Raw genomic sequence first — 18,305 nt, forward strand, 5'->3', positions numbered from 1 at the left:
TGTATCTTCTTTCCCAACTTGACTATCAGAATATTATCATTCCCTACTACCCTGTGTAGGAAATCACTCATCATGGTTAGATAGGAGCCCTTGAAACTATAAGTTTCACTTAAACTAACATGGTTGTGGGAAATGTGTGCCATGCCTTAATTCTTGACAAGATACTTCACGTGTTCATTCTCCTTAATATATTCACATATACTGCCGCAACTCTTATCCTTGTACTTCTCAGTGACTTGTGACTACCACTCATACGTATCTCTTCCTGTTCTATCTCCTACTATCGTTCTGTCACTTATTTTCATTCATGTTTTCTTATAAAATGACCATATTGGTCATACTGAAAATGCTTACCTAACCCTTGATCGGAGACCCCATAACTGCTATCTCATAATCTCTACTCAGGACCTAAGCCTATGTACCATTTTCCACCATCCCTTTTGCTTGTCATGCCTAGTTATACCATTAGATTTACTTTTATTTAACTTATTACTTATTAATTCGCTCCTCTTTCTGATAGGATAGTTCAAGACATTATTGCACATTCTATAACTTTCACTTGCTCTGGTTGCATTCCTCAACTAACTTTCCTCAAACTGTTAGAAGTTTAAATAGTTCTTATCCCATTGCTACCTACTCCATCATTGTCATTCACCTTGCCAAGAATGACACTTAGCCTACCCTATATCTTAACTTTGTTCCTTTTATTCTGCGCCCTTTAGGTTGTCCTTTCATTTATTTCTTTTATCTTACCCATAATAGAACTTGACTATTCTATCCCTGGTTCCATTCTTCTTCCTAATATGATAGCTGTGCTTGCTAACTATATCTTTCAGAGTCTCTACCAGGTTATCACATATCTGTGCTACTTAGATTTAGTCCTTTGACCACTCTAGCTAGTACTTCCACTGGCATTTAGATTATGTTGCATCTGTAATCAATTGTCCAAAATTTTATTCTGCACTTTCTCTATGTACTGGCCTTCTGTGATTTATCTTCTCTAATTTATTACTCTTAACACTATTATAATTAGATTATATTATTGTTTTGAATAATATGAAGTTAGAAAGGAACTCAAGAAATTGCAATCATACATTTATTGTGTGATCTCTATTCTTATCCTTTAACCTACATAATACCCTTACTACCTCAAGAACTGATTCTGCAGCAATTTTATTTTATTTTATTTTTTTTCCATGTTTACTCAATTAGCCAAAACTTAAGATACTGGGCACCCAACCCCATCATTCAATTCAAAGGCTTTACATCCATCGTGATCTAATAATTTATGGTTCCTATAATAGAACTTATATCCTCTCCAAGATACCCACTCTTTTATCTATGTTGACTCCACAGATACTATGAACTTACTTTGACTGGCTATTCACTGATCACTGCCCGCAACGATATTCTCACTCCCGTTTAGGTCAGCTATACTGCAAAAAATTACCTTTAGGTCCTCGTTCCTTGCACTAGATAGGCACACCACTTGGACCCAGACTGGTAGAAACATAGTATTCCTTAGAGTATGTATTTCCATGGTAGAGCTCAACACATCTGCTAAATCTATTTCACATCACCATGCACTTCACAAAACTAATGTGCTAAATTGAAGCACTCTTATACTATCCGAGGAATAACGCAGAATCTAGAAGCAAGGAATTACAGAAGAAGATGAAACAAAATCCTATACTCCGCATGTGACAACTCTAGGTGCACACTTTCCCATGAATCTAAAGCCTAAGCTCTGATACCACTCTTGTCACGATCCAACCTATGGACCGGACCGACACTAGGACTTGGATCAGCATAAAACCCTCGAGACTCGTTGTAAGCTTTAATGTTCCCAAACCCATGACTAGGCCCACAATTTAGGCCCAACATGCATATAAAATAATTTAAATTAAACTATTATAATTTTATTTTGGGCCACCTTAACCCAATAATTATCAGAAACTAAAATTAGGGGAGCCAAGCTCAACCCTGTTACATCATTTACAAACTATTTAAAAATCATAAATTTTTTTCATTTATTAATACAAAAACTTAAATTCATGCAATCCCTAATAAGATTAATGCTACTGCTAGTACATGCGGAGTTCTAAATTACAAATTTAGAGAATAGTAATACAATCAAGTAATTATTGATAACCTGCAAGGAAAGAAGCAGGTTATTTCGAAAAAATGTCTCCTCCTGTAGCTTGGAAAAATAGGTGAACAGGAGTGAGCATTCGACTCAAAGAGTAAAATACTAATTTTAAGTACAATTTCTATAGCTATCTAAAGCTAATGCATCATAAAGAGTGCAATGCAACACCTTTATAGTTTTCATACAAATCACATAATAAACAATAAAAAGTAATTTGGAGCACTCACACACCCATATAGTGTTCGCAAAATATATATATATATATAGGAGCTGATTCCCTGTATAGCTCTCTTAAATCCAACCTCTGCAAGCGAGTACATCTCAAGCCAGACTTTCTCTTAATAGACCAAATGTGGGGGCCAGCGAGATCATCTTGAGCCGTGCCTACCCCTACTTATTCATAAAGGGTCGAGTCCCAGCAAGTCAAACTCCAGCCATGTCTACCCGTCATGTCTATAACCAATATCACACGCACACTGCTCTAAATTACTATAAAACAACATCCATAACATTTTATCAAATAAAGATGCAATATAAAATGTGCCTAGTATTTAACTACATAAATATATATATTTATAAGTGATCCATGGGCAGGCCTGAAGATATATAATAATATTGAAATTATAGGTAAAATTAATATTTTACTCACAATACACCAGAGACGACTGTAGAGGTTGGGTGAAGGAATATGGTTGACCTTGATCACCTATATAATTTTATTATGAATTTATTAGTGCTAATTCAAATAAAAATAAATTTTAAAGGGAAAACACAACCTAATTTATGCCGAAAATTCGGCAGAGTTTTCCTTATACTTAGTACCTACCTAACCTGCAAAAAGATTCAAATAATACTTTTAAATCTCAATTTTCACAATCACATCTCATCAACATCATATGGCCCCTCATGGGCCCTTCAAATCATACAATAGTTATAAACTTGAAAATTTACGTTTTAGTCCCTACAATTGATATTTTATAAAAATCCACTCAAACAAGCTCTAAAAATTCTAAAATTTTGCCCTATGGCCCTTAATAAGGTTATAAGGCTATTGCAGAAGGAATCATAATTTCTTGATCATCCACGAATATTTTATGAATTTTATTCTAACTGAGTACAAAGCAAAAATTGAGCAACATAGAGTTCGGGTTTACCTATGTCAAATCTGACACCTGAAACGTGTCCAGAACGTCTGAAAATGCTAGGATTGACTATACTATCGACCACATTCCAAGACAGGCTACCGGACAACGGGATCTGGTCGAAAATGCAGTCCCAGCGCTAGTGAGCTATCTTTAATCCGATCGCACCTAAATTATGCCAAAAAATTATTAATAATTATCATGAAATTATTTTTAATTTTTGGGAATAAAAAAAACTCAAAATTCTCACCAAGGGATCTAGACCGTCCGATGATCGTCTTTTTAAAACGGCGTCTGGTCGGCGCGAGGCTAGTCTCATCTTGAAGGTTTTGTCACCCTGAGTTCATTGGTGGCCTTAGATTTCCGATTCGACTGTCGGATCGCCGAAAAAATGGCCGGAAAGCTTGAAACCCATATATTTTTCTTCCAATTTTCCTTCACCGGATCTTCTCCCTCTAACCACCGTTGGAGGCGAGGCTGGTTGAGTCTTGAAGCTTGCTGTGCCAAGAATTGAACGAGCCTAGCCTCGTTAGAAACAACCACTGGATGACATCGGAACGAAGCTTGAAAGTGGCGGCCTCGCACATGCGTCCACCTCCCTCTCTCTTTGAAACCAGCCTCCATTGCCGCCCTTTGCTGCCTTGCCTGCTGCCGTTGAGGCTCATCGGAGTGTGCTGGAGACTCACCGGTCTTCATCGTTGGCAGTGATGTCCTTTGCCAGTCGGAAAAGCTTAGAAAGGGAGAGAAGGAGTGGGTGAAAGAGAGAGTTGAGAAGAGGGGGGGGGGGGGGGGGGGCGGGGGTTGCATGGGTCTGTTTCAAAATTCTCCCCCTTCTTTTTTTTTTTTTTTTAATTCTTGCATTTCACGCTGCCCAAGCTGCAACAATGTCACTTCCATCAAGTTTTCATTTCTTTCATTATATATATATATATATATATATATATAACATTTAAAATATACAATATTTTATTAAAAAAACTTTATTAAATCCCAATTTAAAATAATATATAATTATTATTAATATTTAAAATAAACTCTTACTTAATAAATTAATTAAACATAATAATATTATTACTCATAATATTAGTAATTATACTAAATTTAAAAAAATATATTAAAACATAAAACTATAATCTAAATTTAATAATCCCAAAGATTAAATCTAAAACTTTATAATAATCTTATAAAATATATTAAAATCACAAAATAATATTAAAATAATATTTAAATGCTATAAAAAAATATAAAATCTATATTTTAAATTTTCAGGTCATTGCAGTCGACATTCTAAAAATTGTAAGGTGATAGCTAAAATTTTATTGTCTAAGTACAATGAACTTAAAAATTCGTACTCGAAGAGGGAACTAATGATATAGTTCCTCAATATATATATATATATATATATAAAACCTAGCAACTGGGGTTTTCGAATAGCCCATGAGCATAATCTTATTTAATGGTTCAACCATAGATTCATCTGGTCGGTTTAACCATTGAAAGACCTACTTAATAAAAGGAAAGAATATTGATTAAAAATAAGTAATATTGGTAGGATTGAAAGTTAGCATAATTAATGATGATTAATTAAGGCTTAATTTCTTAATTAATGGTTAGTGATGACAAATGGTCCAATGAAAATTGGACAAGAATTTTAATTATCTAATTAGAATTCAATATTTGCTCACTAATATTAATTGAGATATTTAAGTGAAGATAAGGAAGAAGAAAATGAGTCTTCTTCCTATTGTGCCGGCCACCCTTCGTCTTCTCCCTCTCCATAGTTTTATCCTCATCCTTGATGAAATTCAAGAACTCAAGTTGTTGTCTTCTTGAATTAAACCCAAGAGGAAATCTCAAGAACATGCTGAAGAAGATGAAATAGAACCCTTAACTATAGCTTTACCATATGGCACCATCAGAAGATTGAAAGTTCACCCATAGGCAAACCCCATATCTATGGATCATACTACACAGTAACACCAAAACCCAGTCAAACCCAAAACAAAGAATATCAACACAGAGATACCTATAAACAAAGAGAGCACTCTAGTAGCCAAATCATTCTCTCATGTCGCTTGAGAAGACAATGAGCCCTTCAAAGATCTGAGCTTTCCTTGCTGAGCCACCCGTCGAGAACAACAGAATCGGTGTCAAAAGGGGACATTGGACGACATAAGGACCTACCACCTATAGCTTTTTTAATCCCCACCAGATTTCATCCCCAACCATGAAAGGCCAACGATTCTCTGATTCGACCATGGCAATCCCTACACAGATCTATTCCTTATCACCCTCACCATGAAGACTCATAGGTCTGCAAGAAACAACACCTAAAAGACTATTTACTCTAAACCCAATTGCAGGAGGGATAAACCACAGTTAGGCGAGTATTCCTTACCCTGAAGGGCAAGGGAAGCCTTCAACAGATGAAAAGCTTGACGATTCGAGAGAAACGACAAAGAAAAACTTTGAGAGAAATATTCTCTCTCTAAAAGTAGAGAGAGAGATAAGAAAACTCCTATAATGTCTCACATCTTATAATAAGTACTAGGATTTTGTTCACATTGATTTTTTCTTTTTGGGTGTAGCCAATCCAGCAAATAATTATACTTCACAAATAGTTATTTCTTTTAAAAAATATGTATGTTTAAATTAAATAAGACATTAAAATTAATTACAATTACAAATAACTAATAATACAAAAAGAAATATACTTATCAACTATATAAGAAAAATATTAAATATATTTTTTAGGTCTCATCCTCCCATTAATTTAGACTTTTGAGTTGAATTAAGTTTTTGACATGATCTTAAAATCGTCAATACACCTTAAATTTAGTGTCCCCAATGTTCCATCATGTGTATCATGCCTATATCAAGAGAGAGTGTTCATATTAAATATTTAAATCGTGTTTACCTGAGTGTCAAAAATTAAAAATTTTAAATATAAAAAATATAAAAAAATTTAAAATTTTAATATAATATTTGGACCACCCCACTAATTTACGATTTGGATTATTTTATTGTGATATTATTCATATCATGAAATTCAGTATAAAAATGAAATTCTACCTATGTTACCTTTTATTTTGAAATAGATTTTTATATAATTATCAGCTATTTTTATTAATAACAATAATATTATTAATAATTTAATTGTCTACTAAATTAGAACTATCAAATTTAATTAGAAAATAGACACTTGAGAATTTTAGTCAGATTGTCATTTAATAATAAATTTAATAATATCAAGTTATCATTAGTGGGGTGGCTGCCGCCATTTTTTTTAAAGAAAACCTATTAATTCATTTTGCAACTCTAATTAAGGCGTTAAGGAAAGTGAGTATTAATTCATATATATATATATATATATATATATATATATATATATATATATATATATATATATATATTTTTTTTTTTTTTTCCTCACAATACTCGATAAAAATAAACTATCAAATAAAATTATTAGGTTGGATTTTATTAACATTCACCCTTTAATTTTCTCTAGTCTACTTGCATGTATAAATTTTAGTGCAGTGTGCATGCGAAATAATTAATTTTCGTTAAACTTATATATATTTTAGTAGCACGAAACAAGTGGGCTGCCCTTACACCCACCAATGAAATTTTAATTTTGTGGAAGAAAGGGACATAAATGGGTAGGTTTTTAGTGTTCATATAGAGCAAAATCAAACTGAAGAGATGATAATGATGATGGCAAAGTAAGAGATGAAATATAACTGGTTATGATATATCCACCAGAGGTCCATAGTGTTTATTGGAGTCATTATCTAGGAAAAAGCAATGGTTGCACTTAAATATATAACCAATCTACATGTCACTTATTGAATTGTGAATTGATGACTCTCTACTTCAGCAATATATTGGAAGGGATAAGGCAATCCAATTAAAGAATACCCACATTGAGAATATTATTCTGTGCTCTAATTTATGATCAATTTAACGATGAAAAAGAGTTCAATTAATTTGTTGGGTAATTTTTAATCAGTTGTCTCTCAATTATGAGATATTTTATTTTCGTTTTTCATTTTTATTTTGTTATCATAAAATTTTTAAATTTTAAAATATTACACAAAAATCTCTTACACAAGAATCCTATTAATTCTCAAACAAGACACTGACGTGACAGTGCCATACTATCAAAAATTAAAATAAAAAAGAAATTATCATTATAACTCATTTGCCACAATTTCTTCTCACGGATTAGACCTCCCCTCCCTTCCCTTACCGATCTCCATCTACCTATATAACACATTTCACTAGCCCCTTTCCACATGGCATTTCTCTTTTTTACTTTATTTGTTGACACGTGCATGGCACATTCATTTAAGTATCTTATTGAAAATTTGATCAGATTTTTTAGTGTAACATTTTTTAAACTTAAGGATTTTGTGGTAACAAAATGAAAATAAGGGATAAAAGTGAAGCACCTCCAAAATTGAAGAATAACTAGTAAAAATTATTCTAATTTGTTGGATATTAGTTTTTTTTTTTAGAATGCTTTTTAATTAGTTGTTTCAAAGGTTTCATGATAAAAATGGCAAATTTATTTAAAAGAAATCTAATTGCTTTTTAATTAATCTATTCAAGCTAGGGATCGATGCTTTAAAATAAGCATATACTTGATTAGTCCATCCACTCATGTTTGAATGAGCAAACTTCTTAAACTAGGCATTGCCAATATTTTGATTTGATCATGGTTATTAAGCAATGAAAACTTGATTGGAAAATGGTGATAAAGGAATAAAATGATGGCTTAAGCCCTCATTTTGGCTTTAGTATATGCTAACATGTGGGCTAATTAAGCTCATTGAAAGGTGACTTCCACTAGTGACCAAGTTTTAGTGAATGGGATTTTATTGGTTAGATGGAAGTGCATGTCAACATCTGTTTCAAAGGCATTGAAGAAGCAAAAGAAATATTGGGGCCCAATCCCAGCTAGTATAGGCAAAGTTGTGGGAATAGGTTTGATTTATTGTGAGTTCTGCCGCAACAATTGGTATAGACAAAGTTGTGGAAATGGTTTAATTCTGCCAATAAACATTAAAGTTGTGGAAAACTCTAATATGCATATACTTCTTTTATTAACATCGAGAATATTTCTTATATCTCAACGTTTTTTTACTAATATCGACAGTATTTTTAATATATCGATATTTTTTATTAACTTCGAGAATTTTTCTAATATGATTATATTTTTTTATTAGCGTCGAAAATATCTCTAATATAATGACGTTTTTTATTAATATCGAAAAAAAAAATTGCTACAATCAAAAAGTCTAAAAAAGAAAAAAACTTTCTAAAGAAGAAAAAACATTTTCAAAGTGCACAAGTTTTGAAATTTATGATCATTCTTGTACCCCATTATAGGCATCAAATTGAATAACAAAGCGAAAGGAAAACCCCTAAAAGCAACCAATCTTTTATCTCATCCTTTTGTTTATATTCTCCTCCCATGTACTATATATATTCTGCCAAGTGACACATTAGCTATCAAGGTTTGCGTTGGTTATATATTATATGTCATTTTCTTTATTTTTTTTAAATTTGGTAATTTTTTGATAAGAATTATAAAAATAAATACATCATAATTTTCTTATAAAAAAAATATAAATATTATGAACAATTAAAATCCTCAATTCAGAGATAATCTAAATAGAGTATAATAATTTTCTTGATAATAACTGGTCTCTTTTCATTTTTAATAATTAAAATAAAATTTCTATATTACTGTCATTTCAACAACATATTATATGTCATCTTTGAATATCTTTATACTTGTTTTTTTTTTTAATTAAATAAATCCTGACATGATATGAATAATAATAAGGTACAAACACTTAATAAATTATAAAATAAATTTACAACTTTCATCTCATGAGTAGCTCTCACCATATTGACAAACAAAAAAAATTTTCAAACTGAAATTTTCACCCTGCATACCATTTAAAAGCACCCCTTTACAAATTTAACATCTAATATTATATTTTATAAATGTGTGTGTGCACGCCATAAATTAATCTCCTAAAGCACCAATCTTAATCATGATTATGTTGACATTTAAAGGGTTATAGAATCAAACAGTGGCAAGTGACTTTATTGACTGCTTAAAGCAGATGCTTAATTTGGTGGAAACCCTAGAAGGATGGCTTTAAGTGCTTCACTGGGTTTGCATTATCTTGTTCTCACGTAAGATTTGTTTTACCCTAAAGCAGCTAGCTAGCTGCTGATATGTAGAGAACCACATTGCTAAGAATCCATTAATTGTTGCCATCATTTTTTTTTTCTCAACAGATTCTCTCTTAGGTGATTGATGTTTAGGATAGCAATCAATTCCAATAGAAAGTAACTCGAACCTCCTAATTAATGCTCTCTTCTTCTGATTCTTAATTTCCACTAAGAAATGATGTTGAGTTATCTTTATGTCTTGTCCATATATAATCCAGTACATCTCCAACAGGATATTTATACAGAAAACAAGATAATTAATTCCTGTTATGGCTGCTCAAATGCTTCTTTAATCTAAGTTAATTAAACAGCTACATTTTTTTCCCTCTCACATGAATAAGCTTTAATTTTATTCTAAAAGAAAATCAAGGCTCTGTAGTCCAACTTTTTCTTTATTTATATTAACAAGCAAATCTGATATGTAGACTAATAAACATAGTTGTGATGAAAATGGAGATTGTAAAAAGTTTAATCAAGTTGAAGCTTTCTTCTTCCTCACTAATTTTGCAACAATTTGCAAACTCTGACATGAAATATTTGGACCCCCACATAACAAAAATGATATCACCTGCTCTATCATGGGATGCCTCTCATCTTTCTTGCCAAATAAATATATTATTTCTGGATTCATATCAACAGATAAAGGATATTTGTATTTAACAATAAAATTGGTATTTACAATTATCTAGTTGACATATTGAAAACCTGTTTCATAATTCAAGTTATCAAATAGGAAAGTACACTTTAATAGTTTCACGTTAATTTTAATATTTAGGGTTTAGAAAAATTTTTCGTTTTAATTCAAAATGTATAGTTTCATGTTGTTGAAATTTTTTTCACATTGTCAGTACACGAGCTTCATTAAATTAAAAATTTTAATAATTAAAAGTAATATTTAAATTATAATTATTAAAATTATGAATAAATTATTTTAAAGTTTTGAAAAAAAATTTTATTTTTTACAAATTTGTTTTTGTACTTTCATAAATAATTCATCAGTAATTAATTATTTATAAGTTAATCCTTGTATTTTGATAAATTAATCCTTTAATATTTCATTATTCCATCACCTAGAAAGCATGTTATTCCAGTTCCAGAAGTACAAATTATTCTTAGGCATTTCATGTAACACATTGTATGGCATTTCATTTTCAATTAGCATACCAGATTTTAAGTAGGGTGTTTTGAGGAAAGCTCGTTGGTCTAGATTTATTACAGTGAATCTAAAGTGAATATATTGAAATCAAAATCAAAATCAAAATCAAATCAAACATAATGAATCTAAAGTGACTATATTCAATAATCCAAAATCAAATTAAACATAATGAATTTAAATCTGTTATAGTTGTGCCTCCCTCCATTCCTTTGCATGATCAAATTCTTTTGAAAATCATTCCTTCCAAATCCTTCCATTGATTACATTTTGATTTGCGAGAAACTAAGGCTGTTGATTAGGAAGTCAAGATGTTGAAATAGATAACCTTTTTGCCCTAGCTTTAGTGGTCTATATTAGACCAGAAGCCATCTCTTCCTTTAGGAGGAATAATAATTCATTTCAATGTATTCAATTTTTTGATTTGCCATTCTAGATAGAATTGCGAAAAAAAGCGCATTTCGCATGTATAAAATCATTAAACTTGATCGAAATGGAAAAGAGAAAGGCAGCGATGAAGCAGGGTTAGGGCCTTGAGATTTGTGATTTCAAAGAAAAGAGAGATTAGGAATTTTTTCTTTTTGGGGTGTTAGGGTTGATTGGAGAGAGAGAATGAGAAGGAAAGAAAAAGTTTTTGTCTATGAGATCTATAAAAAAAAAAAAAGACATTAAATAAAAAATAATTTTTAATATACTATATCAGTATTTTTGACATCATTAAACATTTTGTTATTTGAATATTTTTAATCATTCGTCCTGATATGTAATTAAAAAAAAAAAAAAAAGAACTTTTCAAGTGAGTGCTAAAATCACAAAACTATGAAGCATCTCATGTGTACTCTATGTGATAACATTTGAACTCCTTAAGAAAAAAAAAAGATAAAAAGAAGGAAGAATGTGAAGTTTCGCAAGAGCATCATGAATTCCAATTTCTGAAACTCTTCTCACAACCAAATTGTTTTCACACTCACAAATCTGGCTCTCTTATATGAAATATTATTTTTTTTTAAAAAAAAAAAACAAAGCCTTAAGCGTAGAATCTCTTTATGTTAGACTATCAAAAATTTAGTTATCAAATGTGAAAGCTAGTTAGAAAAAGGATAAATATTAAAGAGAAAAAAAGAAGAAAAATTGTGAGATGGTCAAAACAAATCATCACTTCCATCATCAAAAGAAGAAGGAGAAGGAAAAATAAATAAATAAAATGTGAAAAATGTACAGAAGAGAAGGTGACCGTCCGAGAACAAAGTCATGGCTCGGCCGGAGCAAGACTAAGATGCAAGTCCAATCCCAATGCTTCATCAAAGGTTGGTCCACCGTCCACTTTCGAGAACGGTCCATCTACCCGCCCATTATGGACCCTACTCTGCACTTGTTGCAGCCCATTCGATAAACTCATATCACCTGCCCCGCCACTATACTGCAATCCACCAACACCCCTCCCACCACCAAACCCACTCCCGCCCCCACCACCACCTCCTCCACTGGGAAACACGCATCCATGTGAGACGTGGAAAGGCGCCGCCGGCCTTGGCAAGTAAACCCACGAAGGAGCTGCAGCCGGGACTACAACCGGACCAGCAGGAGCCAAGAGATGAGGCGGCGGGGCAAAGGCTGAGATCATGGGGTTTCTACCGAAGGATACTGCAGCTGCGGCTGCGTTTCGGGTAGCTTGCATTTGGGCTCTCTTGAGTTGCTGTCTTTCTTTCTTATGTGCGTTCTGGTGGCCACCGAGTGCTTGTGAATTGGCGAATTCCCTGCAGCAGTATTGACACTCGTACTTTCTACTTTCACCTGAAGAAGAAGAAGCAACAGCAGCAGCAGCAGTTGCAGCTGCGTCTAGGGAAGTACAAGAAGAAGTCTTGATGGAGTCAGCTGTATGTTCATCATCTTCAGAGACGCTGAAGCCAAAGAGTTTTAAGCGTGTCGTGGTAGAGGTTGGTTTTATTTGATAATCTAGCTCATCCATCTTAGATAGACGAATTGAAGTCGAAAAAAAAAAAAACAGTGGTTTCTGAGAGAGAGAGAGAGGTGGAAAAATGAAGATGTAACTTGTGGAAGGAGATGTTGCATGAGTGGGGTATATATACAGAATAAAAAAAAGAGTTTCAAGGAAATGGGATACAGTAGAGAGAGAGAGAAAGAGAGAGAGAGAGATGGTTGCGGACATCCCAAGGAGAAGAAAGTATGTGATGGTATTTGGGAACACGACCCAAGAACACTCGGGGACCCAAAGGATTTGCACTTGTCTCGCCAATTTATCTCTATCTCTCTCTCTCTCTCTCTCTCTCTCTCTAAATTTGCAAGAATGCCCTTTTGTTTTATATTTACACATTTAAACTAGCAAAAGCCCCATTACTTCATCATGACATAATATGGTAATTTATTTTCTGTAGTTTATACTTTTGTCTTTTCCTTATTATCTTCATCAATGTGAGATTAAGAATGTGTTGCATGTGATTGGAGGATAATTTAGGGTTTTTCTCACTTCATTAATTAAGCTTGGCCTAACTATATGCATATGCCATCCAAACTATTAGATTAGTGAGAGTTTGTGTGTTAATTCCATAGGCCAAGAAGCATCCTTTTTCAAACAATTTCTAATATTAAAAAAAATTAAAACTAAACTATTTATTAATCTAAAAAATATAAAAGATTAAAATTTTATAACAATCTTAATTTTTAAATTAAGCTATATACTTGAATTTTCTATTATTTTGATGTATTTCAACTTGATGGTGAAATTGGGTACCATCGAAATTCACTTGAGGGTTTTTTTGAATTGGTTGACTAGGTCATCATCCGAAAGTGGACCCTCCATGTACATATTTTCTCTCCCAAATCCCATCATCTGAAGACTTCATCTTCCTTTCTCCAACAAGAGCAGAGACTATCTGAACACGTAGATTTCTCGGAGGGTTCTTTTGCACCAAGTTTTTGAGAAGACAACTGATTGCAATTCAGTTGGAAAAAGAGGAAACTGGTGATTGATGATGACGATGATGATAATGATCTGGGCCACTTGTATACAGTACTACTTCACTGTTAATTAGAATTATATAGTTTAAGTCAGCCAATTAGAGATTAACAAATCTGTTTTTGCTCAGCTAAAGACTCCTTTTTTTATTATTTTTGAAAAGAAAGAGACTTTGGCTGTACAAATACTCAACTCACACATAATGGATACAACAGATCCTAAGCACTTTATACATGACACGTACCTTACTACTAGAATGGTGGTGCCAGCCTTTGTCCATAAACATTAGTATTTAATTAACCAAAGATTTATTTTTTTTATTTAATTAAATTGTTTTCTCTGTCAAAAAATGGTTACTTTTGTAATCTTTATATCTATGCTCTTGACCTTAAGATCAAATTGTAGTAAGTAGTCCGCAGTAGTGGAACGATCTCCAATAAGACGCCGTGAAGCCCATGTCTCTGCTCGCCGACTGATCTTCTTGCTTTAAAAATTACCCTTACTCTCTCTCTCTCTCTCTCTCTCTCTCTCTCTCTCTCTCTCTCTCTCTTTTTCCTACTGTGCTCAGAATATAGAAAATTCCAATAGTTTAAGATTTGGCAGCATCACATGTTACTACGATACAGTAATTTAAAACAAACACTCCAAGCACCCACATCTCTAGTTTATAAATCATTTAGTGCCTGCAAGTATTTTTAAAACATGTTCTAGACTCTGAGAAACTTAATTGGTCACCACCAATTGTGACCATTTTAGCTGCTCATAGAATAAATACGCTCTAATAAAAATGGGTAAAAATTTAAATATGATTCGAATATATATTTTATAAAATGAGATTTTTTCTTCTTATTAATTAATTTTATTATAAATATTCTAGAATTATTTTAAAATAATTTTAAATATATTAAATTGATATGTAAAAGTATATCTTTGAAATTGCTCTAAAAAATTAATTTTAATGCACTTATGTTAATCCGAGAATGTTTCTCATTGTAATTATAAAAAAAAAATTAAAAATTCTTTCTTAATGATTTCAATATAAATGTCTCGCTTTTTAATCATTAATAATAACTTTTCATAAAAATTTAAAGAATTTTAAAATTAATTAGAAGATATTTAAAATTTTAGTAAATTAAGAAGCGTATTATTTGGTTAAATTTATTGTGAGTGCTTATTTAGTATTCTATATGTCCCATGAAAATATGCTATTTTTATATTTACATAATTTAAGAAATAGTTAATATATTTAAAAAGTTTTATTAATTTTTTTTAAATATATCCTTAACTCATATTGTTTTATTAAAAATTAAATAATTTATATTATTAAATTATCGTTGAAATTAATGATTTAATTTTTATTGCATATTAAATAGTGATGTATTAGTGTATTTCATACTCTTTTGGTCCATAAAAATAAATCTACTTCTATTTTCACATAATTTAAGAAAATATATTTAATATAATTAAAAATATTTAATTTAATTAAAAATAACCGACCATATTATTAAATTATTTTCAAATTAATGAATTTTAATTTTTTAATATATATTAAATAGAGATATATTATTAAATTGATTACTATTTTAAAAAATAATTTGAGATAAATGAAAAAAAAATATTTTTATAAAAAGATAAAGAAACTATATTTTAAAAGAAAAAATAAATTAATATTTAAGATAAGTAAAAAAAAATGAATATACCTTTATGAGAGAGAATAATAAATATGCAGTAAAGAAGGTATCAACTAGGACATAAAGAAGGAAAAGATTTCACTAAATTTTCATTTTTAGCCCTTTCAGGTTCATTCCATGATTTCAAGCCTTAGCTGAACTTGAAGTTGCTTGGCTCGATCTGAGGAGCCGCCGACAATAACACCAGCAGCGCCGCCACCACCACCACCACCACCACGGCCACCCTTCTCTCTCTCTCATAAAAAGTCAAAAACTTCATGCATGCAAAACGTTAATATACTTTCATAGTTTTCCCTGCACTACGGGCTGCATTTAAGGAGCGAACACCGTTTAGAAGTCCCATATTAATCACTTGTTGATGACCCCACGTGTCACCATCGTATTTATAGCGCATATCTAAACTAGATACGCATGTTTCAGAGCAAACAATGAACCTCGAAAATTTTATATATATATATATATATATATATATATATATTCTCTTTTAAATCAGGATTTTTTAAAGTTAATTAATCCATATTGAGATGTAATTTTTTTTAATAATTTTAAAGATATACTCTTATATAACATGATGAATTTAAATATTTTTTTATACACTAAAATTAATTTTTAATAATATTATAATGCTCCATAACAAAATTAATCTAATTAATAAAAAAAATACTCTCTTTTTATTGAGTTTAATACACTTGATTCTCTGTATACTTTGAAAAATGAGTTTGTTTAATGAATAAATTTATTCAACTTATCGATTACGATTTGAATATTGAAATCATTTAATAAAAGTTAATATAAAATATGATATTTTTATTATTATGTGAAAAGAAAAATTGAAAGTTGATCACATCAGGTGTTTACAACTATCAGAAAGGGCCTACAATTACGTGCAAGATGAATAATTATTTAGGATGTTTGCGTGATTGACGTTGAAATCTATATTACTAAATGCTTTTCCTTCTTTTTGAGAGATCTCTCCGAATCTTACTAACTATAAGAGAGAGAGAGGTTATATATATCTATAATATAATTGTAGTTTTGTAATAATCCACTCGAAAGAGCTTAAGAAATATTAATAATAATATTATTATGATGATGAATTATTAATATTCAAAAGGTATATACAGCTCTTTGGAAAGTCTTGATCACAACTCCAAAGCAATGCCCCACCATGTCTCCTCTTTCTCATGTGTGTTCTATTCAAAGCCTTCTTTCACTTTGTCAAATTTTCCTATATAAGAATTCATAATCTTTATCAATCTCTATATCAATTTCATAATCTTTCAACATCTTTGAGTACTACTTGAAAGCTTAGCTTCTTTTTCGACCGTTGGATTTGATAATTAATCATGATTACTTCCATAACCATCACCAATAACTTTGAATCCATTTTAATATATATATATTTAAGTAAATAATTATTGAAACTAATCAAGTTTTATATATAGACTAAATGGGATAGTTATCATGAATCATTTACATATGAGGGACCCATAACCCTAATTTTGTAGGATGCTTGAAATAATGATGCAAATAGATTAGGACTTAGATTAGGATCTCCATTAGTTTAGAAATATGGTTTTATAATAAAACCTAACCACCTTTTTTGCTTTATTATGTTGGATCCAATGATTTTTTCCTTTAGGTCTTTTTTTTCTTTCTTACTCTTGGGAAGGTTAGAAATAAACAGCAAAGAGCTTACATTGGGCCACTGTCACCCACACCATGGGGCTCAAGAAGCTGGTGTCACTCAAAAGGAAAATGTACTCAACTTACCTCAACTAAAAGTGAGTACTGACTAGTCATACTCATAAAGCTTAAACATTTCACCCACATATATCGATTTATGGTTGTTGGGACCATCTTTGTGTCTCCAATTAAGTTAAAGTTATTGTACTATTACTAACATGGTGCAGTGTTAACCACTGCACTTTGAAGGAGAAAATTTAAATTTAATCCTTAAAGAAGGCATTATTAAGAAGAACACCTACAAATTCAAAAAGATTAGTTTTATATGAATTGCAGAACAGATATAGAGATACTTTAACAAATAAAAAAAAAAAAGTTATTGTATTGCTAAATCCCTGCCCTTCATATATATTTCTCAAATATTGCTTCTAATCAATTCAAACATAATTTACACACAAGCCTGCAGTTGTATTTATAGGGTTTATGTGTGAACCCTAACCCTAACTTCAAAAGTTTATGTTTTCATATATCAACAAGATTTTAATTTGTTTGATCTCTTCATTTTGAAAAAATATAAGATTTCAATTTCGAGTATGAATTATGTATATAGTATAATTTAGTTTTTCAGTTATGTTTTGTTATATCTACATATTTTCTTGAAAATGGATAAAGATTGTCTTGATTGAAGAAGAAAAACAAATGTGGGACCAAAACGCATTAAATATATTTAGATATATCACTTACAAAATCCATGATAGGTAGAAGAAGGGAGAGAGAGAGAGAGAGAGAGAGAGAGAGAGAGAGAGAGAGAGAGAGTAGGGACCATGGCAGGGAGACGCACACACTGGTAAGAAGGTGGGTGGAAAATGGACATAGGCACAAGGATTTCTCCACTAATGGAGGGAGATACATGTGAAGTTTCATCTACTTGCCTTCTTACTGTTTCAAGAGCAAACTTTGATAGGGCCCATCCCGCTTGGGACCACATGTACAAAAATGGGGGCAATGGACCCACATCTCCATGAAGAATTTTTAACACCGGGTGGGGAAAGAATTGTCCAATCCCACTGCCACAGGCTTCTTGTTCCTTGCTGAACAATTGTCCTAATATAAAAATATTTTTATTAATTATAATGGCCCAATGATGAATTATAGAATTTTTTTTTTGTATATTTTTAATTTTTATTATTTATATTTTCTATAAAATTTTTATATATTTATGGAACTATTTAATAGAAAATGGCTTTTTAAAAAA

General features: G+C 31.2%; 1 protein-coding gene across 1 annotated transcript; it reads right to left on the reverse strand.

Moving 5' to 3' along the window:
• Nucleotides 1-11,835: 11,835 nt before the first annotated feature.
• Nucleotides 11,836-12,948, reverse strand: LOC110658142 (zinc finger protein GIS3). Its single transcript, XM_021815629.2, has one exon. It carries the CDS (start codon nucleotides 12,864-12,866, stop codon nucleotides 11,946-11,948), a length of 921 nt encoding a protein of 306 aa, XP_021671321.2. The 5' UTR covers nucleotides 12,867-12,948; the 3' UTR covers nucleotides 11,836-11,945.
• Between the last annotated feature and the right edge of the window lie 5,357 nt (nucleotides 12,949-18,305).

Source organism: Hevea brasiliensis, chromosome 17 (assembly GCF_030052815.1).
Source record: "Hevea brasiliensis isolate MT/VB/25A 57/8 chromosome 17, ASM3005281v1, whole genome shotgun sequence".
In the NCBI taxonomy this organism is placed as follows: Eukaryota; Viridiplantae; Streptophyta; class Magnoliopsida; order Malpighiales; family Euphorbiaceae; genus Hevea; species Hevea brasiliensis.

What these genes read in the sequence shown, in the direction of transcription:
- LOC110658142 (XM_021815629.2), bottom strand. Translation starts at nt 12,866, where the DNA reads ATGTCCGCAACCATCTCTCTCTCTCTCTTTCTCTCTCTCTCTACTGTA.